This window comes from Apteryx mantelli, chromosome 6 (genome assembly GCF_036417845.1).
Source record: "Apteryx mantelli isolate bAptMan1 chromosome 6, bAptMan1.hap1, whole genome shotgun sequence".
Taxonomy (NCBI): domain Eukaryota; kingdom Metazoa; phylum Chordata; class Aves; order Apterygiformes; family Apterygidae; genus Apteryx; species Apteryx mantelli.
In genome coordinates this window covers 16872720-16895431 of record NC_089983.1, presented here as the reverse complement: position 1 = coordinate 16895431, position 22712 = coordinate 16872720, and the positions used below count along the sequence as shown (strand labels likewise).

General features: G+C 37.9%; 1 protein-coding gene across 2 annotated transcripts; it reads right to left on the bottom strand.

Annotated features, from left to right (window-relative positions):
* On the bottom strand, positions 1 to 20514 carry STK17B (serine/threonine kinase 17b). 2 transcript variants are annotated; one of them, XM_067298922.1, is made up of 9 exons: positions 20482 to 20514; positions 18128 to 18281; positions 13185 to 13397; positions 7922 to 8066; positions 7421 to 7547; positions 6550 to 6598; positions 5112 to 5291; positions 2745 to 3018; positions 1 to 974 (listed from the first exon to the last, which is right to left on the bottom strand). In XM_067298922.1, exons 2-9 carry the CDS (start codon positions 18247 to 18249, stop codon positions 957 to 959), a joined length of 1128 nt encoding a protein of 375 aa, XP_067155023.1. In that variant the 5' UTR covers positions 18250 to 18281; positions 20482 to 20514; the 3' UTR covers positions 1 to 956. The 2 variants fall into 2 exon arrangements, with proteins under 2 accessions (XP_067155023.1, XP_067155024.1); XM_067298923.1 differs by having other exon boundaries at positions 1 to 3018.
* Between the last annotated feature and the right edge of the window lie 2198 nt (positions 20515 to 22712).

Below are 22712 nucleotides of genomic sequence, written 5' to 3'. Positions count from 1 at the left end.
TTGAAAAAGACAAACTTTATTTATTTTTTTAATATAAAAAGGTCAAGAACTGCATAGAAATATGACTTCAGTAATCTTAAAATGTTACTCACCACCCATTTACAGTTGGTAATCCCCAATAATATGGCAGGAAGCAAAATGGGCTAACATTGTCTATAATGTATATATTTACATTCAATTGAAGTTATGCACGCAGAGTAATTTTTAAATTAAATCAAACAATGATCCAAACAAAAATCAGATTCAAGGTATATTTTAAATTTACATAAAGTACAAATAAAGTCTTTAATCCTTATCCTTGGAAAGGACAAAATTTCATTTATTCAAATTTAAAGATAAGTTAGCTCCAAATGTAGTTAGAAATGTAAACATCAGTTACCATGATAAAAGCTTTAAGGAATATTTAAGATAAAGTGCTGGCATATGCTTTCAGCTTTATTTTTCAGATGTTAAAAACAGAACACTAGTATACAAAGACACAACATTCCCAGTTGTAATTTCAGTTTAGTAATCTTTTTGGAGAATTAAAAAAATGTAATTAACTTTGTAAACCATTTTTTCCTGCCTTTATCTTTTGTAGCATTTTGACAGTTTCTTCCTTTATCATAAGTGAACTTTAAATTGTGAGGGTATGTGTATAAAATAGTTCATATTTTTAATTTACCCAGTTTAAATTAGACTCCGTGCTGGTGGGGAAAAATTTTTTTTTAAATAAGACTAACTGGGAAAAGTCAAGAACTTTGAGAATGGTATAAAGTACCTGAATACAATCCAACAACTGCCTCCAGTAAAGTCATTTTATAGTTTCTATTATCAGCATCACAGAAAAAAGTTACATAAAAATTAATGTGCAGAGAAGAGTCAGTGCAGTTTATTTATACGCAGGCATCTGAGCTTCATCCATGCTGAATATACTTGTGATTTCATTTCACATGAGTTTAAGTCTTGGAAAACTTTTACTTCTGACAAACAAACTTAAAAACAAAAACAAACAAACAAAAAAAATCAGTCTTACAGGCTTTACTGCAGGTGATTTTTCACTTGTCAAGATGAATATCACCCAGAATAAAGACACCAGTCCTGAACTCTCCCATCCATTATGTCAAAACCTTATACAGAAACCTATTTGCAAAAAATTGTCTATTCCTTTGCGGGGGGGGGGGGGGGGAAGGGGGGGAGAGGAGATAAAATACAACCTTTTACTGATTATTATGTTTACTTCTCACATGATGTTCCAAAACCTCAATTTGCTTAACTACTGACAGGTCCACAGGCACACTTGAAAAAAATTATCAGTCAGGACTGTGATACTTTATTATACAAAACAAACTAAATCCAAACCAAAAGAGGTAAGTCTATGCAATGAGGAATGGAAAACTGCAAAGGTATTTCAAAGTGCCCTTTACTTTCAGAACGTTTCTAGGAGTTTTAATACATTCCCTACACAGATAGGCTTTTAAACTCAGTGTTGTTATGATCAGGATTGTATCTTGTCAGTATTTCAAGGGTAAATATTAGTTTCACGCTGTTAAGATGTGATTGGCATTTGCTCCAAGCCAAAATTTGACATATGTATTATTTCACAGATCTTAGAAACAAGCAGCAGAAGGGATATGACTTAAAAAAAAATGACAAACCCAGAAAACAAAGCAAGTTTAAGGGTTTAAAGCAATTTCTGGATAGTTTGTCTTTAACTACTAACACACTGCAGTCCATTTCTCAGAGCGGTCGTAAGGCTAAGTGTTGTGGGTAACAATAATGGACAGAAAAGATGCACTGAGCATCTGCATTAAAAGGGCATAATAAAAAGCTCTTAAATGCAGTTTCACTGGCGAAAATCTTTGTACTCAGTTATTAGTTTAATCTCTAAAGCTCTCTTTTTCTTTTTTAAGATGAGGAATAGATCATTACAGGTAGACAACACTGTTTTAGAGACTGTATGAAAGGAAACCAGCAGGTGTGTCAAACATGCCCATCAGCACAGGACCCTCATCCTCTTCTAATATAACTCTCTGATAAGAAGCAAAGGACCACTAGCACTAGGAATGACAATCTCCCTGTACTCTATTCAGTCTACCCATATCCTATTCAAGCACTGCAGAGATTCAACACAGGAAAAACGCACACAATATGCATTGTAATCCTTAAGCAGACCAGACCAATAAGGCAGAAACATTTCCTTAACTACTAATGATCCTAGAGAGAAAGCAGTTGTCCAAATGGTCCCAACAGATGTATCATATTCCCAAAGCGCGCTGATTTTTAACTTTCATTTAAACTGATGAGCATGGCTACAAATAAGAAAGCTCGATTCAGTTTCCCTGCTTAGATCAGTTTATTATCAAGGTGTAATCGTAAAAACGTACATGTTATTCATTCAACCACTGCTTGGCAAAGCTTGAGTTTAATTAAACTCATTTTCAGGTTTAATTTGTTCACTCTGGCATCATTTTTGGACTAAAACTTGAAAAGTGCAAATATATTTAATTATACCTTCTTCAAAAAAAACATAAAAAAGAAAAAACATAGAACTCATTCTATTGGTGCTATAACTCCGATTTCTCAGGAGTTAAATCCATTGCCAGCAACGGACAGAAAAGGAAGCACCAGCATAAAAAGATCAAAAGTGCATTTCCAGTACATCAATGCTGCATGAATTGGCAAGCCATAATCTTATATTCACCACTGGAATAGATTATGCTAAATTCATTTCAAAAGAAGTCTATAAAAACACATTAACATACGAAGTCTGTCATGAAGTCTTGTGGATACTGCAATGAATCATCAAACCGGAAACGTTTGGAGACTGTACTGCTGTCCTCTGGAATGTTTTCTTTGTCTTCCTTGTTGCTACAGGTACCATTACAACTGGATTTTATATTCTGCTCTTCTGAGCATTTTGTTGTGTGTCCTGGCATCAGAGAAGGGCAGCAAGTTTCTTCAGGGCTACACAAGAGTATGAATTCCCCTTGCTGCAACCACAAATGAGAGAGACAGGCCTCTGCTGTGGGTCTTTCCCTTTGAAAGAAAAATATCAAGAGGTAAGTTGCTTAAGTTAATTTCAGAAGCACTAAAAATATAATTAAAGTAGTTCTGACATATGCCAAGAATAAATTTTAACCACAATTAGCATTACAGAGGGAACAACATTACACAATTAACATTGCTGCTTTTCCACCCACCACCAAAACTACTAAAAAGTGCATTAGAACCTACTGTAGTTCAGGGTTCATCGTTAGCAACGTGCATCTAGATTTTAGTTGACTTTTCCCCCTAATACTGAATGTCAAAATTGGTAAACTTTTAATCAGAACAAGGAACAGATACTTTTTAGCTAGTATTCATAGTTCTTTAGAATGTTTTCATCATTATATATATGCACATGCTTATGCTTTTGAAGTCCTACATTTTACATAGACTATTTTAAGCAGGGAATCTTATTTAATGACTATTCAGTCATTCGGTTTTCAGTGAGGACCAAACGAAGGGAATTTGTTTTCAACTCTATCAGACATTTTGCAGTATTTTACTGTTGGAATCACCCTAGACTGGTGTAAATTATTCCAAAGTTACTTCCAAACAGACTTGAGATTTACCAAATAGTTCTGTTGGATAATCTAGTGCAGTGCTACTATACTTTTCATCATGTTTTGCATTAGCAAGTTCCACACAACTCGCTGGAAATGCAACAGAGCCCACTACCTGCTCTCTATGCAGGAATGTATAAATATTTTTTGGTCAGAGACCTCTGACTTTATGGAGATGACAATCTCAGACAGACTTTTCCTCTAAACATTCAAGAAGGTACAGTCATTAAGCAGTGGAAAGGGAAAAGCAGTTACTGAGCGTATAATGAAGACACTGGGATGCCCAGAAGCAAGACAGCAAGTATAGTAGCTGTAGCAGAACATCAAACTTCCCACAGGTCCATACTAACATTTACTGAAGCAGGCTCTTCATAATTGCTTCCCTGATGATACTATGGTTCCAATGAGCTCTTTCAGCTGTTGACAAACACTCTATGTGAGATTATAAAATAGAAAGGACTTTTCATCCTTGAACTTGTCCTGGCTAGACATGAGGTAACATGGAGTCTCTATTTCCTCAAAGCAGGCACTTCACAGATGTCAGCTGCCATAGTCAACCCCTCCTATCAAAGAGCCTCCTCCTCATACAGCAGGCTCACTCCTGCTTTGTGGAGCCTCTCTGAAGACGATAGCTATTACTGAATACAGATGACAACATGCAGCCCTAGCACTGATAATCCCTGACCATGCCTAGTAAAATATGACCAGCTGCCTTTACTAAACTCAGGTACTGTTACAAGGATTGAAAATTGCCTTTTTTTTTTTTTCTTTTTAATTTTCCTGCATTTGCTTGTGTGACAGTTAAAAATTCAGTATTTAACACTACATAGCAAGAGCACACACAGTCTTTGTGTACAATTCTCCCACTCTCAAAGACTATCATCTCACAGTTCAGCTACTCTGAAAGGTCTCTGAACTCACAAGGAATGTAAAGTTATGGAAATATGCATTAGAAGTACAAAGACGTTTGTGCTTTTGATTGTGAATGCTTTTGACAAGATTGAACATAGCAAAACACTGTTTATTCCTGAAGAATGTTCAATTGCAGGACTATCAAGTTTTTACATAAACTGTATTAAAATAGAAAGCTGCATTAAATATAAATCACGAAACATCAAAGCACTGTATCAAAAAGATTGTTTTTTTCTCTACACATGGAACAATAAAAGGTTAAGCTATAGACAAGAATCTGATCTTTCTAGAACGTATTTCTTAAGATTTGTTGATACTCTGTCTTCCGAATGGAAGTATAAAGAAAGTCAAAGCAAGCAAACTCAGAACACCAGCCTGAAAACAGTAATAGCCAGACACTGAATCAAAGATCCTTTTCGTACATTATGGAAAAGCAGAAGCCTGCATTTTTAAAAATCCAGCTGATAATACCCAGTTGATCATATCAGTGCATTTTCAAATGTATAACTGATCATATCAGTGATACTAAGCTTCCATATTAATATTCACTTTTTCTAGATGCTCCACAAACACGAAACATAGGATTCTTGCCCTGAAGAATTTGTTACTTACTCAGGATTTTTGATGAGAAGCTTTTGAACGAAGTCTCTGGCAGGCTGTGAAATCGATGAAAATGTTTCTTCTGAATAATCGACGTTAACTTGAGATATATTAAGGAAAGTTTCTTGATTATCAGCTCCCACAAATGGAGATTCTTGTGTCAACAGCATATATGAAATTACACCTATGTTCCTGAGATAAGAACACAATGTGTCATCCTACATAGGGTACCTAAACAAAGTCCCATGTCCCCCATTTGTTGTGCTGCAAATCAGAACTTTTTGATGTATGCCATACTCAAAGAATTAGAAACAGCATATGGTCTCTCATTTCTATGTGATTTGGCTGTGTGTGCATGTACACACAGATGGAAATCTATCCATATATCTCAATGAGGGGATTTCTGGAAATTGCTTACTCTCACAGACACCCTTTTCCTCCTCCTGGGACTGTTAGGAGAAGCAAATATACAAATCTGACATAGCCAGTTCTTGGAGGTATGGCAATTCTGTAAGTCAGAATCGCAAAAAAGACTTTCTAATCTGCATAAAATAGAAAACACCTATCTTGCATGTTTCATGACAATTCTGGATGAAGTATTGAAGGCTGAGATTTAGTCAACCTGTCGGTAGAATTAGAATCTGATTTCTGCCATAGTATCCTCTGGCTGAGATCTTTTTCCGTAAGACCATGAAAGCAAATACCATATCATGTGATTTATTACAAATCTGAGATGGTTTCTTCATGTGTAGAAAGCATCAAACCTTAGTAGCAATCACAGTGCAGAAACACGTAGCTGCTGTGTGCGAGTATTCTGAGCATACAGACAATAGTTTGTTTGCTTTTATCTCTTCCCACAACAGACATAGTAAGTTGTTAAAAAAAAGTTCATGAACAGATTTAATAACTCTTATGGGTTAAGAATATGTTGATATACGAATCCACAACCAGAAAGTATAGCTGTAAGTAGCCTAAGATACTTGTTTCATTTTTTAAGAGTCATTCTGCAGAAACTGATATTGCTCTAAAAACAAGAAGTGGAAAGTTACATTCTTAACATTTACATAATAAGGGGGGGGGGGGAAGTGTCCAAGAGTAGCTCATACCTGAAGTATGTTCACCAATGTTATCCAGGAGTAATTAATAGCTAAAGTATGTTATCCAATAATAATTATTATTCCCTTAGAACAGATGTCCATGCTCTGTATTGCTCAGAAGCCACTTGCATTCCCTACTAACCGCAGAACAATACAGACCCATATGCAGTAACTCCTGCCAGCGCTAGCATATATCCTGAGCACTGTCTTTCTCTTCCCTTCTTTTGTTTGGCCCACCAAGATAATAGTATTTTTGGAAGCGAGATAAAATTGCATCAAAAACTGCATCTAGCCCCTACATTGCTAATTGGTCATGCCTATCTCATCAAAATGATTTAAAGTATACAACCTACCACATATCTGTAGCTGTAGTAATAGGATCATAGTTTAAGATTTCTGGAGCTAGGGAAAGAGATAGGAGGAAAAAAAAAAGACACTTTAATAGATACTATATATTCAAATGTCCTTTGAAACATACTCTGAATTTTTTGGCAAAGTTTTTTTTGCCAACCAGTATTATAAGACTAAGCATGCAGTTTGAATAATCGAGTTTATTATTTCAAGCCACAAAAGGTGAAAAATATTATTTCAGTTTGATCACACTGACGCTTAACTGGTTTAGTATATAGCTTTAAGAAGAACACACAAAGCCTTCAGCATGGTAACTCTGTAAAGTCAGGTGATTAGACCATTTTTAAGATCAGCTGCTGTCAGTATACACTGGATAGCACGCTATGCACCACAGGCTTAAGTGCTCTTAAAAAATGAGCGTAGACAGATCTTTAAGGAAACCTGCTTCACAGAGAGGATCAAGTCATAATGACATTATCTTTCCGAAGAATATTTTGATCTCATTAAATCATCATACTAAACTGCATACCTAATTCAAACAAAATGCTTTTTTGTATGCATGCTAGTGTTGTGTTTTGGCTCTAATTGCAAAATTTTAACAGTCAAAAATTCTTCTTAATTTAAGCCGTAAAGCTACTCAGTTGTAAAGACTGCATCACAGCAAGAACTATAGCATCAAATTAGAGGTGCCCTTATTGATATAGTTTGGGATTTTTCTGCAAATATTCTCTAAAGAAAGAGAACAGCTCAAAACAAAGTGTTGCTTTGTCCTGTTCTTCTTTCTCCAGTAATGGCTCATAAGTTCACAAGCACAATGTATGAACTGTTTCCAGGAAACTGCACATCAGAAATTTTAAAGGAACTCTTCCATACCTAGATATTCTGTTGTTCCCATAATTTGCCGCAGTTCACTAGAATTCTCAATCTTCCGAGACATACCAAAATCTACAATCTTTACATCACCAAGAGGATTGACGCTGCTCAGCAAGATGTTTTGAGGCTAGAATAGAAAAGTTTTAATTCTTTAATTCATAAAGTACAAGCTGCACAAAAAATATACCAAATGACATGCCAGTTTATACTATGCAATACTTGCTGCTAAATTTTATTTAAAAAATTGTGTTTATTTTTTTTTAAAAGCTTATACTTGCAGTGCTTATCTTACACTATTTTGACCACAGAAATCTGCAGATTGCTAAACAGAACAGAGACTGTCTGTATCCTAAATAGTCTTCTGTATTCTAAATTTTTATTTAATCTCTAATATACTGCCTCTTTTCCTCATCTTTGTTATGTTTTAACAAATGATTTTGATGCTCACAGTATTAAATTGAAAGTAAAGTACTAAAAGAAAAAAGTCTGATGTTGCTTCACCTTTAGATCAAGATGCACAATATTGTTTTCATGCAAGCAGCAAAGTCCTTCAAGTATTTGTCTTATAAGTTTTATAACATCACTTTCACCAATTCTGTCATCCAGGTCTGGGATGCATAAGTTAAAGATCTCTCCTCCAGCAGCACTGAAACACATTCAAGAACACAGATGTATTAAACTTGAAATGTCAAGCTTAAATGAGAAAAACTTTACATATAGTATCTATTTATATAGATTTTTATGTATGCATATATATTTATTTACTCACTATTCAGCCTAGAAGCTGCTGAGAAAATTATTTTTTAAACGCACGAATGCCCAGACATAACATACAAGCACTTAGAAAGTGAAAGGATGAGGGGGGGGGGAAATCTAATGATGCTTTCTTTGCCTCACAGCAGGCAATAGGGGTTGAGATAGTGCAAGATTTTTTGGGTCGAATTTCTCACAATGCTTTGGAAATCTCAACCTTGCTTTCTTGCAACTGGGCCTGAACAAGCCTTCAGGAAGATGAGGTCTATCATCATTCTGTAATGGAAGAAGCCTACCACTTGAAATGAAACCTAAAATTTCTGGAACATGTCCAAACCTTCAATTAGGCCAGCTCCATAAACAATTTGAGGGAAGAAAACCCAACAGTATTCTTATGTTGGATACAAAATTATTTCAAAGGTACAAAACAACAATGCAATAAATAGCTAGAGTTGTGGAAGAATATTTCTGGGTGGGAGGAAACTGCACAATTACTATTATAGGTCCTGCCATTCTGATGGAAGGCTAGAAATCACATATTTCTGTCAGAGGTACCAGGAAGAAAATCTAGCACTCTGATGATGTTGTAATACACAGCCGTAATACACAGCTTAGTCAGCCAATAAGCAATATCTTCCAGAACTCCAGCAGATACAAAATATTCAGAAATACAAGGCCTCAGCTTTGTCACTTTGAAATCTACCATTTCCATACTAATAACAAAGACGAGATTGACAAGCTTCAGGTTTTCACACAGCAACTCAAAATGGCTCCCTCAGAATAAGGCTCCTATTTCCTTATAGAAAACCCTACCATTAGTAGAGCATAAAGGAAACGTGAAAATGACCTTGTGTCATTGTGCTGCGTGTGGTTTCTTGGTTATTATTGACACCGTGGCAGTATAGAGTGTTTCCTTGCATGCCGACTTTGAAATCATTACGCAGCCTGCTTTAACTGCCTGAAGTTTCTCTATCTTTAGAATAAAGGAGTTCCTGAGAACTACAGATCAGTAAGCCTGAATTCCACCCTTAGTAAAATGATAAAGTCTATATAAAAAAAAAAGTTAAGATCATGGACAACATGGATAAACATAGTCACTACCCTGCTGGAGCTCTGCAAGATCTCAATAATTGCTTTTTATGAGAAAAATGTGGATGAAGGGAGTGGATGTCATTTACTTCAACTTTAGCAAGGCTTCCAATGCTGTTCTCCCACAATGTTCTTGTATCTAAGGTAGGACATTACAGTCTGAACGGGTGGACAACTGGATGGATAAAAAGCTGAACAGCTCTGCTGAAAAGGACGTGGGGGTCCTGGCAGACAGCAAGCTGAATGCAGCAAAGGTGGCCAACAGTATCCTGGGCTGTAATAACAGGCACATAGCTGGTAGATGAAGGCAAGTGACTCAACTCAGCACTTACTAGACCCCATCTAGAATACCACACCTAGTTTTTGGCTCTCCAATTCAAGATATTAGCAAACTGGAGTGAGTTCAGCAGACAGTCATCAAATGAGGAAGTAGGTAAGAGTACCAGATAAGCTGTAGCATAGCTAAATGTAAGATATCTTGAGAAAAATAATCTAATACAAGCTTACAGAACACTAAAGTTGGACCTGGCAGTTACAACTCAGGACATACCTCAGAGTAATTGTTGACAATTCTCTGAAATAACTGGACCAATGCACAGCAGCAGCCAAAGACAGACAACAAACATTGTGTATCATCAGAATGCTGCTGAGAACAAAGCAGCAAAATGTTGCTCTATAAAACCTTAGCGTACCTCAAGTACTGCACACAGTTCTGGTCTCTGTATCTTCAAGAAGGTTATAAGATCAGTGAAAAGGCAAAGGACAGAAAAGAGAACAGAACAGTTGCTTTACAAGAAGAAACTGAAGAGTCCGACTCTTCCGTTTGAAGAGGAGAAGGCTGTAGGAGAGTGTAAGAATGAGGTTTAAAAAAACACCAAGGCTGGTTCAGAGATGAACAAAGAACTATTATTCACCAGATCCCACAATAAGAAAAATAGGAGGCACCTGATGAAACTAGTAGATGAGTTTAAAACAGATTAAAAAAAAAAAAAAAAAAAAGAAAGTAGTTCTTCACACAGCAGGTAAAGAAAATCTGAAATTTCTTACCACAGAAGGTAAAGAGACAGACAGTACCAGCAGATTAAAAAGGATGAAACAGATTCACAGACTACAGGACCATAAACAGATATTAAAAGGAACAGGCAAAGATGTATCCTCTGCTATCCTTAATAGAATACTTCTGTTTGCTGGGAGAGTACAAGAATGGACAGCAGAAAGTGGGCAGGCACATTTGCTCCTCAGCTCTTCCTAAACAGCATCTCCTACAGCCATTTCTAGAAATAATCATGGGTTAGATGGACCCCTGACCTGAGTCTGTATGGCCTTTCCTAGTTCTTCAATAAGCAAAACTAGATGGATTTGAAAATTAACTACTACAGCTGCCAGGTACAGCTGTAAAATGAATTAGCACAGCTGCCAGGCTTCTCTCTCTGGATAACAGATTTCTCCAGTTACCTTTGAGTCACAGATTAGAAGAGCAACCTTTTTTGTGGGACTGTTGAAAGAGCGTTCAAGTCTTTAGTAATTCTTAATAAGGCCATCTTTGTAGAGAGAACTGGCACCTATTCCTCTGCTTTATTTAAAAGAAATGAGCTTAAACAAACTCTAATTCTCACTATTACATCTTCCAAAGAACCCCACTGATATAGTCCAACAGTAGTGAGGACCATATGTAGCAGGAAAGATATGATGAAATGAGAAACCCTTACAAATTTATGAGTGAGAAAGAATCATTTCTTACAATTCTTTGAAAGTACTGCTTTTTAATGAGAAACATTAAGTAGTCCTGCATCTTCTGCTACCGAAGTAAATAATTTAGAAGTGTAATCAGCCCTCCACTCATCCCAACAGCATTAGGAAAGCTTACTACAAAACTTATGAACACTGCTACAAAGTAGACCATTAAGATTAACACCATATTACCAGGAAATTGTGTCATTAGCTGCAATAAACAAGGCAAAGTTAGCTGAGCTGAAACGGAAGTACAAAAATCAGTATTGCTCTTATGTGAACATGCACTTATTCTTAATAACAAGTTCCAAACTTGTCACCTGGAATTTGCCTTTACTTCTAGATTATTACATTAATCTTTCCAGAAGAACAGATAATGCATTAGGAATAAAGTAGTTCCATATAAGCAGCATTGCCCCCCCCCTTTTTAAACATATAGCAACATTACTAGGTAAATTCAAATTAATTTATCATAATGGGTATAGATTACCATTCATATATCGTCTAATTCTTCATACACAAAGCCTAAATCCTACTCAGAGGAAGGCCTGTTGAATGCATTTCATAATTCACATTTTTGTTCCTTACATTCCAAACAAATATTTACATATACAACAAACATGATAGATAATGCAAGATAGATTCCCAAATAAGGAGACTCGTTTTCAGAGTTGATGAACAGCCACAAGGGCATCTAAAAAACAGGAGAATTTTGGAGGAAACAGTTCTAAAAGCCAAACAATTTTAAAACATTAAGAATACTAACTTTAGGAGCTCACACCCTGCAAAAGAATTGCAAGTTTTGGATGACCAAAACATGTCAAGCAGTGACCAAAGCTGATAGAGCATGCATGTGTGCAGCTCCTCTGAAAGGCAGGGCCAATTTGTGAACTCAAAATCAGTGGCTACTTTTTTGAATTATTTAATATGCAAAGTGCTATAGACTTTTTATGGGATCCAAGGACATTCTCTCTGGTCAGCTTGACACGAAGGATTCTTTTAAGAAAAAAATAAATCAGATCCTAGAATTTGCATTCAGCTTTTATATTAGGTTAACCTGCTTAAAAATTCATCAAAGAGCTTCTTACAAAATTCATCTAGCAGAAGAAATAATCTGTTCAAATTAAATAGACAAGTTTTAATAAAAATTACCCCCAAGTGAAACAGTATTTAAATGTACAAACAAAAAATATTTAAATTTGAATCAAGAGTAAAATCAATTGTCCGTTCAACTATGAGTTATTCAGTGAGGAGAAAAAAGAATTTCCTCTTTTTATTTTTTGATAGCTTTTGGTATCAGAGGTCTGTCAAAAAAATCTTCATCGGTCCATTTACCACATCATGTATGGTCTTAGGTTTGTACATATATTACCAGCAACATTTAGTAGTCAGCGCCTTTAGTATTCGGGTCCAATTCTGTCTTACCTCCAAATCTGTCACAATGATCTTACTAAAAATTTGATTTTTAAGAATGTAAACCACACATACAAAGATACCAACAGTCAGAAGAATTTATCCATTCACTTAAAATGGTACTTGGAACACTTTTTTGCATCCATCTATGAGCTAAATAATAAGCATGTGAGACTTCCTTCTTAAAAAAAAAAAAAAAGAAAAAAAAAAAAGCATGCAAAAGGAAAGAGTAAGAGTGAGAATATTAGAGTTTCACTTCAACCAGATCAATTTGCTTGTTTTTTCCTGTATGAAGTGTGATGCTTAATATCACTGTTCTGGCATTTACATCCTAAGGATGCAAAGCACAGCTACACTGTACCTTTCCCAGTTTTCTGTTGTTTTAACTAACACATTCATACAACAGAATGAATGCAGTACTTTTTGAACTTTTGAGTACAGAACTGGGATAGGTTTTGGTCTATTTTTTTTTTAAATCTCTACTCCATATTGTTTGACATAACTCTTTAGCTATGGATGTAACAAAATACATGTAAAACACTCACTACAAACATTTGAAATTAACAGCAATGGATTCAACGCTTACATTTACATGAAAATAAAGCAAACCAAAAAAAGCCCTAAGAGTTTACCGAAGTATATCATAAGGAAATCTTAGCATAATACATACTGTGTACTGTTGTAATCTTTCTGGGTGTTCAGGCAACTTACACTAAAAATGAATACATTGACAGATTTGTAATTACAAACATGGAACATCTGATGAAGGCATACTTACTATTCCAACACCAAGATGATTTCATTTGCTGTTTCATAGACTTCATGGAGATTGACTATGCGAGGATTAGATTTCATTAATTCAAGTACAGCAATTTCATGAAGAATCTCTGCTTTGCAGTCTTGACCTCGTCTTCTTTTCTTTAAAAATTTGGCTGCATATTCTTGGCCTGTGGATTTAGCTATGCATTTTCTAACCACAGCACATCTTCCTCTGCAAAATAAAAGGGAACACATTAAAACCTAAGTAAATAAATTTCCATTAGAAGTAAAAAGGCATGGCAAGTAACTAGAAGCTAGGAAAATTGTCAGGGGAATGTCATGCATGTTCGGCCTGTTCTTACACCGTTCCCTGGATATTCACTTTTGGCCACTGTTAGAAACAGGGCACTAAGCTAGATGGAACTTTGGTGCGACAAAAGTACAATTCCTCTTATATGCATTGAGCAACTAGCCATTATACCAGGGTATCTGCCTACGTGGGCATTCTTACTGAAGGGTCACAGGACCATTGAATAATTCAGGTTGGAAGGGACCTCTGGAGAGCTCTAGCCCAACCTCCCGCTCAAGGCAGAGTCAGCTATGAGGCCAGACCAGGCTGCTCAGGGCTTTGTTCAGGCTGGTAAAATATTACAAAAGAAAACCAAACTCAACCAAATTATAGCACTTACAGGATACAGCAAACACATCTGTTAAAAGTAGAAAACGAACAAAGAAAATGAAGTCTATTTGTACGCCTTCTGCGGGGGAGGAGGGAAGCTCTGTACAGAAGATTTTAGAGCTATAAAAAGAAGTTCCCTTCACAAACCATGTAGTACTGCTAAAAATTCAATTCTGTGTTTTGTTAAAAAAAAAACACAAAATGAAATAAAACAAGAAAAAAAAAAAACAGTACTTCACATTCCCTTTCTCAATTACAGTTAGACAAAGTCTGCTGCTTAATTTCCTAGCCAACTCTTTAGGTATGGAAACAAAAATGTATTTTGGCAAAAATATGTTTTTAAAAGAAAACCACATACTGTAGCTAGAACACCAAGCTGACCTTTTAAAAAATTAGGGGAAAAATGCAGTTTTTAAGCCAAGTTATAAACTCCTGAAAAAACAAAGTTTTATAATCACAAGTTACGCATTCCCAAAAATGCCTAGTTGCATACTTACGAAGCATTTTCAAATCATACAAGAAGCATTCTTTTTTTAAAAAACTGAAGGGCTAAAATAAGTTATGTAAAGTTCTAAAAACTGTTATAAAACTATGTACAAAGAACAAGACCTACACTTACATCTTTGAACAAACAACGCCTTTCCATGTGTGTTTTTTTGTCACCACAGCACACGAAGGACAAACCCGATGAAGGGGCTGAATACTCGCTATCTGATCTGCTTTTTCAACTATATTAACTTCTTTAGCAGAAAAATATTGGCTCTTGCTGTAAGCCTTGCCCTTCTTCTGGTGCCAAAGACTGCTTAAAAGAAATGTATCTAAAATGAAAGGCATGTTTGAGGCATCTTTCAAAAAAAAAAAAACAAAAACAAAACAACCCACTAGATTTCAGTGTCTTACCAAAAAAGTACAAGTGCCTCTCATCATAAATCAGATTTCCATTTGTAAAGAGCCATATCTGTTAAATAGTTTGTACAAGTCTGACTAAACTATAAAACGTGAAGAGTTGACCTTTATTTGTACTTCTATCATTTACGCAGAAATAAATTCAACAAAACAGCTTCTCTATCATCATTTTTCAGTATCAGCTACCTGTGGATTTTGTATTTTTTTGTCCTTTTTTTAAGCATTAAGTTCAGAAAGGTAGGAGTGCAAAACACAAAAGAAAGCAATCAATTTAAGAGCTGAAAGATCATTTACAATCTGATACATGCACACTTCATTTAGAAACTATCTGCAAGTCTGAAACGGCTGAGCGTTTTCCTAATTGTTAAAGCAACTTACTGTCGCTGAGCATTTGAAGTTTACTGAGCTGAATTTTGCAATATACTTAAGTCTGAAGATAGTCGCACACAGTTTATATTCTATTTTTAAATTTCACATCACCCTGTCAACCACAAAGTTTCTCCAAAACTCAGAAAGGGGAACTGTTTGAGTTTCATGAGAACAGCAAGACCTTCCCTGAGAGTTTTTGAACATCTTCTGTACAGTAACTGCAGATACAACAGCTTTGAAGGGTCAGCAATATCTCCAGAAAAGACTGATAATGTATGAATTCCTGTTTATACTGTATTTGTAGTGTGTCAATTATTAAAATTTAAAGTTATAAAGTGAGCGAATGAGACTACAAATCAATACACAGCTTTGAAGCAGTCAGCAAAAAGATAAGCATCTTAAAAACAAATAGCTAGACTCTGGCAAATGCTATTAGTATGCACCTCTGGCATACAAAAATGTACTTCATAAACATATTGCATTTGCCATGCAAATAGAAACTTTTACACAGAACTCCCTCTTCAGTATAATTTCATTTTCTATCAACTGTTAACCTTCGCCATGTGAATGGATGATACAATTCCTTTGTCTAGCTTCTGCCCTTCCTCCCTCTGTACAGACTTCAGTGTTTCATCACTGACTCCATGTCTTTTATCTCAAACAATTTTCACCGTACATCTTTTTCCATCCCTCTTTTACTCTTACCTTCACATGGCCATGTTACCATGCCCCAGCAAATGGAATAAACTCATTTAAAGGCAGGATATATAGGTGTATATAAAACTCATTCAAATCCCTATAGCAGCATTTGCTCAGCATGTAGACAAACAGGCTTTTAAAGGAAAGATAGTAAAGGATGAAGACACTGAATGACATTAATTTTTTTAAATGAGGATCTAGAAAAAAATAAGCCTACACTTATAAAAGCACCTGCAGACAAGCTAACATATGTACACACCAGCCAAACTGTATTTGTGCTGGTATAAGAATTTATGGAATCTATGCATCTGTGAACTAGTTAAAAATTCTGGTTGAAGTTACAAAGTTGTCATATTACCAACTGTCTTGAGATGTGCTGAGTTAGTTACCAGTCCTGACAGCTAACAGCTATCTCACAAACCAGCAATAAAAAGCACCACTAAAACCTGACAGCTCATATGTGAAGCAGCACTTCAGTGTAACAGGAGAGCTGTAGCTTGAAGAAACAAGTCTAGCCAAGTTTTCTTCAGCAAATTGTTTTGGAGCATTGGAATTTCCCCAGAAACAGGAAAAAAGAGTCAAATCTCAAGTTTTGTACTGAAGTAAGCACAGTGGTTCCCACTCCTCGCTGCCTGCAAAGTAGCTGCTGAACCACTGCAGTTTACAGCCCAGTTTTATAAGGTAAAAACGATTTCAAGTTATTTTCACATCCCAAGCTGTAAACCACAGAAATTCAACTACTTTGGAAGAAGCCATGCCATCCGCACGACAGGGACAGAACTACTTTAATCCACCAAACAAAACCTGCCTCACTCGTGGGTCACTGTCTTAAATACCAAGAGGACCTAAAAGATAGAAGGGCGTGGAGGAAGAACTGGGGCTTCAGGAAGCTTGAGCACAGAAGAGGAACAAAAGAACTAAGTAATCTGAAAAGGAAGAAGAAAACAGCAAATGAAAACAAAAGTAAATTGTACATTTTAGAGAAGCTAACTATAAAGGTAAATTTTACACCACTTAGGAAGAGGTATAAGTACTAAAAAAAAAGAAAGAAAGAAAGAAAGAATAGAGATGCACACTGAAGTCAGGAAAAGTCCAACAAACTGTTTGGAAAGCTATTTCCCTGCCTCTGTTCCTTTGCATTTTGGCATTAACTTTAAGTCTGTTTTTGCAGGCACAGAAAGTATATTACAGACTGTGTTTTGGAATCCCTGCAAAACCTATACATGTGTTTGCTTCAGACATCGTCTCTCAGATATGTATAATCTGAAAATACAGAGTTTTCAGAATACTGGAGTTTTAGAGGACAGCGTGTGCAAACTGCTTCTGTAGAGCCTGAATTTCAGAACCAGTGTGGACAAAACAGGTAAGAATAGAGAGGAAAGTTATGGGTTGTAAGGTGCACCTTTTTTAAATGAAAGAGTACCACATAAAGCACCTGAGCTAGAATAATCAAGAGAATGGTAAATACTGAAGAGTTCAAATAATACAAAGTCACATGCAGAAGAGCCTCTTAGCTGACAGAACAGGTTCTGGGTGCAAAGGATTGCTCTGTACCACAGCAAGGCACACCAACTGCAGAACTGACCTGTGTCACTTCCACAGCTGAAGAATTTAAGAACCTTGGAAACAAGACCAGGGAATTGTTGCTATTATGTTTTCATGGCTTTATACCCAATGCCCTGAATATTTTGAAGGTATGAAGTAACCCAAAGATTTAAAAAAAAAGGTCAACTCAGATGTCAGTAACAGTATCATAAATATCAAGGATTTTTAAAATTATTTTACTGTTGCAAACATGACGAGGAAGCAGACTATGAAATTAATCTGAAATGGCAGGTTGTTAGAAACCTAGTCTGAACTGTTGAGGATGGGAGGGGGAAGGAAAAAGGTCTTTGCTCTCTAGACCTTAAAAATACAAAACAAAACAAAAAAAACAAAAACTATTCCAACCAACTCAAAATTCCCATTCTTGCAGTATCACCCTATGTCTTCTCTTCTTTATATACCTGGAATATGGTGCATCACTGGAGAGGGGTAATGAAAAAAAAGGAACATATTCCCAGATCTTTGTGCTTATGGAAAGAGACTAAGTCTTTCTGACATGGAAAGGGCTGACATCTTATGTCTCACTGTACCTTTTTCCTGGTCCCTAGAGAACCTGTTGGATACTGCAAAGAAAGGCGGAGAAAAGAAACATACTTAATTCCCCATCTACTACCGTAAGTTTTCCAGAAGTAAAGTCTATCATTGCACAGCGGATTCGCCTGCAGCAGAAATCCCTCTTACTAAAATAAAATAAATAGTCTTACCTTCCTAGCTCTTTAGATTCAAGCATGTAGAAATTGTGAAAGTTGTCTGTCTTGATTTGTGTCTGCAGAGATGTGGCTAACAAGCCTGAAAGGCTTTTATTCTCCAGCTTTCTCCTGAACATTGTTAAGAGCAGGTCGCTCTTCTACCAGTCACCTGTTAAAGCAATATATACAAGAGTTTTGGAAATCCCACAACTACACAGCAGGAAAGTATACAAATATTAGGACCTAGGTCTAATCAAAATAGAATAGCCTTAAGTTTGCTTAACAGTTGCCAAAGACAACATATTTAATCACCTTAAATATAAAACTTTAAAAGAATACTAATCAACAGAATCAAGTGATTCTAGGGAAATTAATTCAAACAGTAAGGTGGGTTTTTTTGTTACATCATCTTAACATTTGAGATAAGAGTATACCCACAAAAATTAGCCATAACCTTTAGTTCTAGTAAAAAGGCTAATAACTATTTTAAGTATTACAAGATTTTTTTTGTTTTTAATTTCATGAAAATAAACTTTAACTATTGAACAGGATCTGGAGAAGTTCTGGCAATTCCCTGAAGTTTACCCTGCACTTTTAATTAGTATTGGCTGACTTGAATAAGATTTCTTCCTTCTTGTTGTCTGCAACACAGCAGGCACAGCTGAGTACAGAAAAAAAAAAAGTTTACAGTAGAAAGCTCCACTTTTTTTTTTTATTAAACTTACCTGTAGTTCACCTAAGCATTTCTTTAATGCAAGACAAATTTGTCAGAAATCAGCATGAATGGACATCATCCTTTTTGCAAGTTCAGATCATTTAGAACCAACTGATGAACTTGCAATATTGATTAAGTTACATTAATATATCAGCAGAACTGCATATTATGAAGGTATTCCCACCCATGTTATTTCTATTGGTCACCAAAAAATTAGCTGATTATGAACTAAACATATTGTTTTATGGCATTCACATATATAGGCCTGGCTATGTCCAAAGCACCTCTTCAGGCATGACACAAAAGCAGGACAGAACAATGTTATTTAAGGATAAGAGCAATCTTAATTGATCGTTTGTTATAAGTTAAAGAGCAGGATTATCCTTATTAGTGAAAAAAAACTGCAAGGCAATTTACAGTTCAGATAGAGTTAGCAACCATACAAAAACCCCCACGCTTTCAATATTCAAATGGCAGCAGTGTACTCTTAAAACTTCTGGGGGAGCACTTGAACTAATTATGACTCCAATATCATCCAACATCCATCAAACATTGAACAAATTATCAGTTCTTGAAATGTGTGTACTCATATTGGAACTCATTTGGATTTAAATAAAGATTCATGTTTTAGCAGGAAAAAAAATCTATATACTTTTCAAAGAGTATCTTCTAATTGGCATCTGACAAGCATAAAATATCTTTTAAAAAGTTTATCAAAGGGTCACAACACAGTAACATGTAAGCCTTTGAATCAACTTTAGAAGTTGGTTTTTTTTACAAATACATCTTCCTTTATCCCCGATTACGATAACTCATCATTCAAGAGGCCAAAGCAAATGTTTGAAGCTTTATGTTGGATTCTCCTGATACAGCTTCAACAGTTAAAGTCATCTTATTACTGCAGCACTTCACAAAAAGATTTCTTTAAATTATAAAAAAATTACTTAAATGATGAAGAGTTGCTCTTATTAAACTCATTATGTAAGCTTTCACTTTTTATTATTATTCTTAAAGAGTTAGGGTTTGTTGGAACTTTTGTCTTATTCTAGATTAACTTTGTGTGCTAAGAAACCATCTCCTCTCGTTAGGTTGGGCGCACCAAGGGCACGGAAAAACTGAGAACCGTAGCGGGTCACCAACCCACAAACAGGCAACACAAGCTACCGAGAAGAAGGAGAGCCAACGTTTTTCAAATTCAGTTAGATACAAAGGAAATGCCCAAATTCAAACAGGTTAACTACTCTCAAAATTAAAGGCAACACCGGTTTTATACATTGCACTTGGAGCAGAAAACGTCAGAAGTACGGCTCCTGGGGAAATCAGCAAGAGAAAACTGCCCAGCTTTAGCTGGGGGGGGGGGGGGGGGGGAGGGGGCTGTCACTTCATTTAACCGATTCAAAAAAAAAAAAAACCAAAACACAACACAACATCAAGGAGGCGCTGGGGGCTGCGAAGAGGCGCCGCGGAGGCCGGCGGCGCGGCGCAGCGCAACGGGACGTTACGAGCCGCCGCACCCCACGCTGCCCCGGAGCGCTGCCCCCGCCGCGGCCGCGGCCTCGGCCTCCCCCGCCCCGCGGCCGCCGCCCGAGCGCGCGGGAAGCGGCCGCGGGGGCAGCCGGCGCGACGCGGCGCGGCGCCCCGCCCGGGCACTCACCGCGCTCCGACGAGGGCCCGGCGAGCCCGCCCGCGCCGCCGCCCCGTAACAGCCGCCCGCGCGCTGCAGGCCGGCGCGCTCCCCGCCGCAACCGCCGCCGCCGCCGTTTGAAAAGCGCAGGCCGGCAGATGTGGCTGCCCCGGCGGCGCCCAGCGCGGCCCGCCCACTCCGGCAGCCGCGAGCCAATCCGCGCCGAGCTGAGGGAGCCGTCTGCCCCGCCGGTTGGTCAGGCGCTCGCCCAATGGGGCGCGCCGCCACCCGGCTACTCTCGCGTCTCGAAGGCAGCCGGGGCGGGACGGGGTGGTGCTGGCGTTGGGGCGGGGGCGGCAGGTGCCGCCAGCGCGGGGGACTCGCGCGGCGCGCAGTCCCCCCCCCCCCCTCGCTGCGCGGCGCGGCGGTATGGAGAACCGCGGCCGCCGGGAGAGCGCAGCTCCGCGGGAGCCATTTTGTCTCTCCGCGGCGGGCGGCCGGGGCGCGCGGGTAGCGCGGGCGCCTCGCAGGGCTGCGCCCGGCCCCGGCACGGCGGCGGGGCTGGCCGGGACGCAGGGGGTGGGCTGGGCCGCGCGCCGGCCTGCGGGAGGCCGCGGGCCCGTAACGTTTCCTCCGCGGCCGCGGTAACGAAGCGCTGGCGCTTAGCGGCACGGAGAGCTCCTGCTCCCCTCACAGTACGCACCGTGGAAAAGCCTCCTTGACTCTCTGTGATGCAGCTAATGGCAGTTTAGGGCTTTAGAGCGTGAGGAAACCAGGGAAAAAACTTCAGAAGATTTACGATTTTGTTTTTTTCGGACCCTTTTTGAGGCTATAGAGTAGCCTTCAGCACTCTTTACAAACCCGCTGAGCTTAAAGGAGTTCTGAAAGAGCTGCTCCTGGCTTGTGCATCAAACTCAGGTCCTGCCGTGAGACTGTGAAGCAACCAGGCGGCTGCTCTGGAAGGTTGCAAACATTCATTTCATAATAGATGTGCCTTAAAGGCAATAATACTAACTGAGAGTGCATTTAAGAGTTATACATTTCTTTTCAGCAGTGCATCTTTGGAGTTACTGGGCTAATACTGTTTATGCCCTGGCACTGCCAGCGAAATAGCTAATTGCTGCGTGCTTGGAGAGGACAGCATCTAAGTCATGCTTCACAGCAATACTTACCTTAAGACTAATTGGCGTAATTTATCATAAATAACAGGTGCAGTTCGATAAAAATTGAAAGCACAAGACTTTAGAATATGTTATACCATGCATTTGGCACAATGACATACACCTGCTAAGAACAAGAGCTGCTTTTGAAAAGTAACTCCCACTCACTTGCCCTTTCATCTATAATTTTAGCATTTTGAGTAGTAGATGGTTTTGACAGTCAGACTCAAATCTTCACTCTCTCTCACCGAGCTTGGCCATCTCTGCACAAAGTTCCGACCTAGACACTTTCTTCATTGTAACATGATTTCAAATAGCTTTGCCAAATAAAATAAAAATGTACAATACATGGAAAAGACTCGTTTTGTTGAGGTTCTTTGCACAGTATGAAAAGCAAGCAGCATTCCAGACATACCAAATGATCCACAGGAGTAAAATTAAAAGATGACTGCAATTAAGATGCTTTAGGTTATTATAGCACATGGTGCCAAAAATAAATGACAGTGCTTATGTTTGTCTCCTTAGCTGTTTGTGCCTCCTTACGGATCCTTTCAGGGCCAGGATTTGCTGTACACTCCCTTCAAGTCCTGAAAGCTAAATAAATACTAAAAACATTTTATGACATGGGAGTATTATTGTAGTCTTTGTTACCTGTTTATATAATACCATGGAAGCACGTATGGCACTTTACAGAAGGGTATAATTGGCAGGACTCCACCCCGAGGACTTTGGAATTTTAATTAGATACAACAGAGAATGACAAAGAAAGGGTGGAGAAGGGGGAATGGTAGGGTGAAGGTTACAACAGTGCAGGATCATGAACTATGTTTATTATTATGCATGCATCTGACTAGTTTGTTTTTAAAATTGGTTCTACTAGAATTTAGGGGGAAGGTCATCAACTGATATTTTTTAATTACCCCAAATGTGTTAGTTTCAGAATTCCTATTCTTAACGCTAACTTTCTCTTGCTTTCCTTAATTATCTATTACAACACTGGCTTCTTGCTCTGTTTAAAGGCTTTTACAGAAGGAACCATTTTGTCTTGATCAGTTATCCATTTGGCAAAGATGTCACATACAGCTCATTTTGTTCAGAGCC

Coding starts and splice junctions, on each gene's coding strand:
- STK17B (XM_067298922.1), bottom strand. CDS start 18,249: ATGTTCAGGAGAAAGCTGGAGAATAAAAGCCTTTCAGGCTTGTTAGCC. Junction 5,292..6,549: donor ACTACAGCTACAGATATGTG/GTAGGTTGTATA, acceptor TTCTTATCTCAG/GAACATAGGTGTAATTTCAT. Junction 3,019..5,111: donor CTTCTCATCAAAAATCCTGA/GTAAGTAACAAA, acceptor TTTCTTTCAAAG/GGAAAGACCCACAGCAGAGG.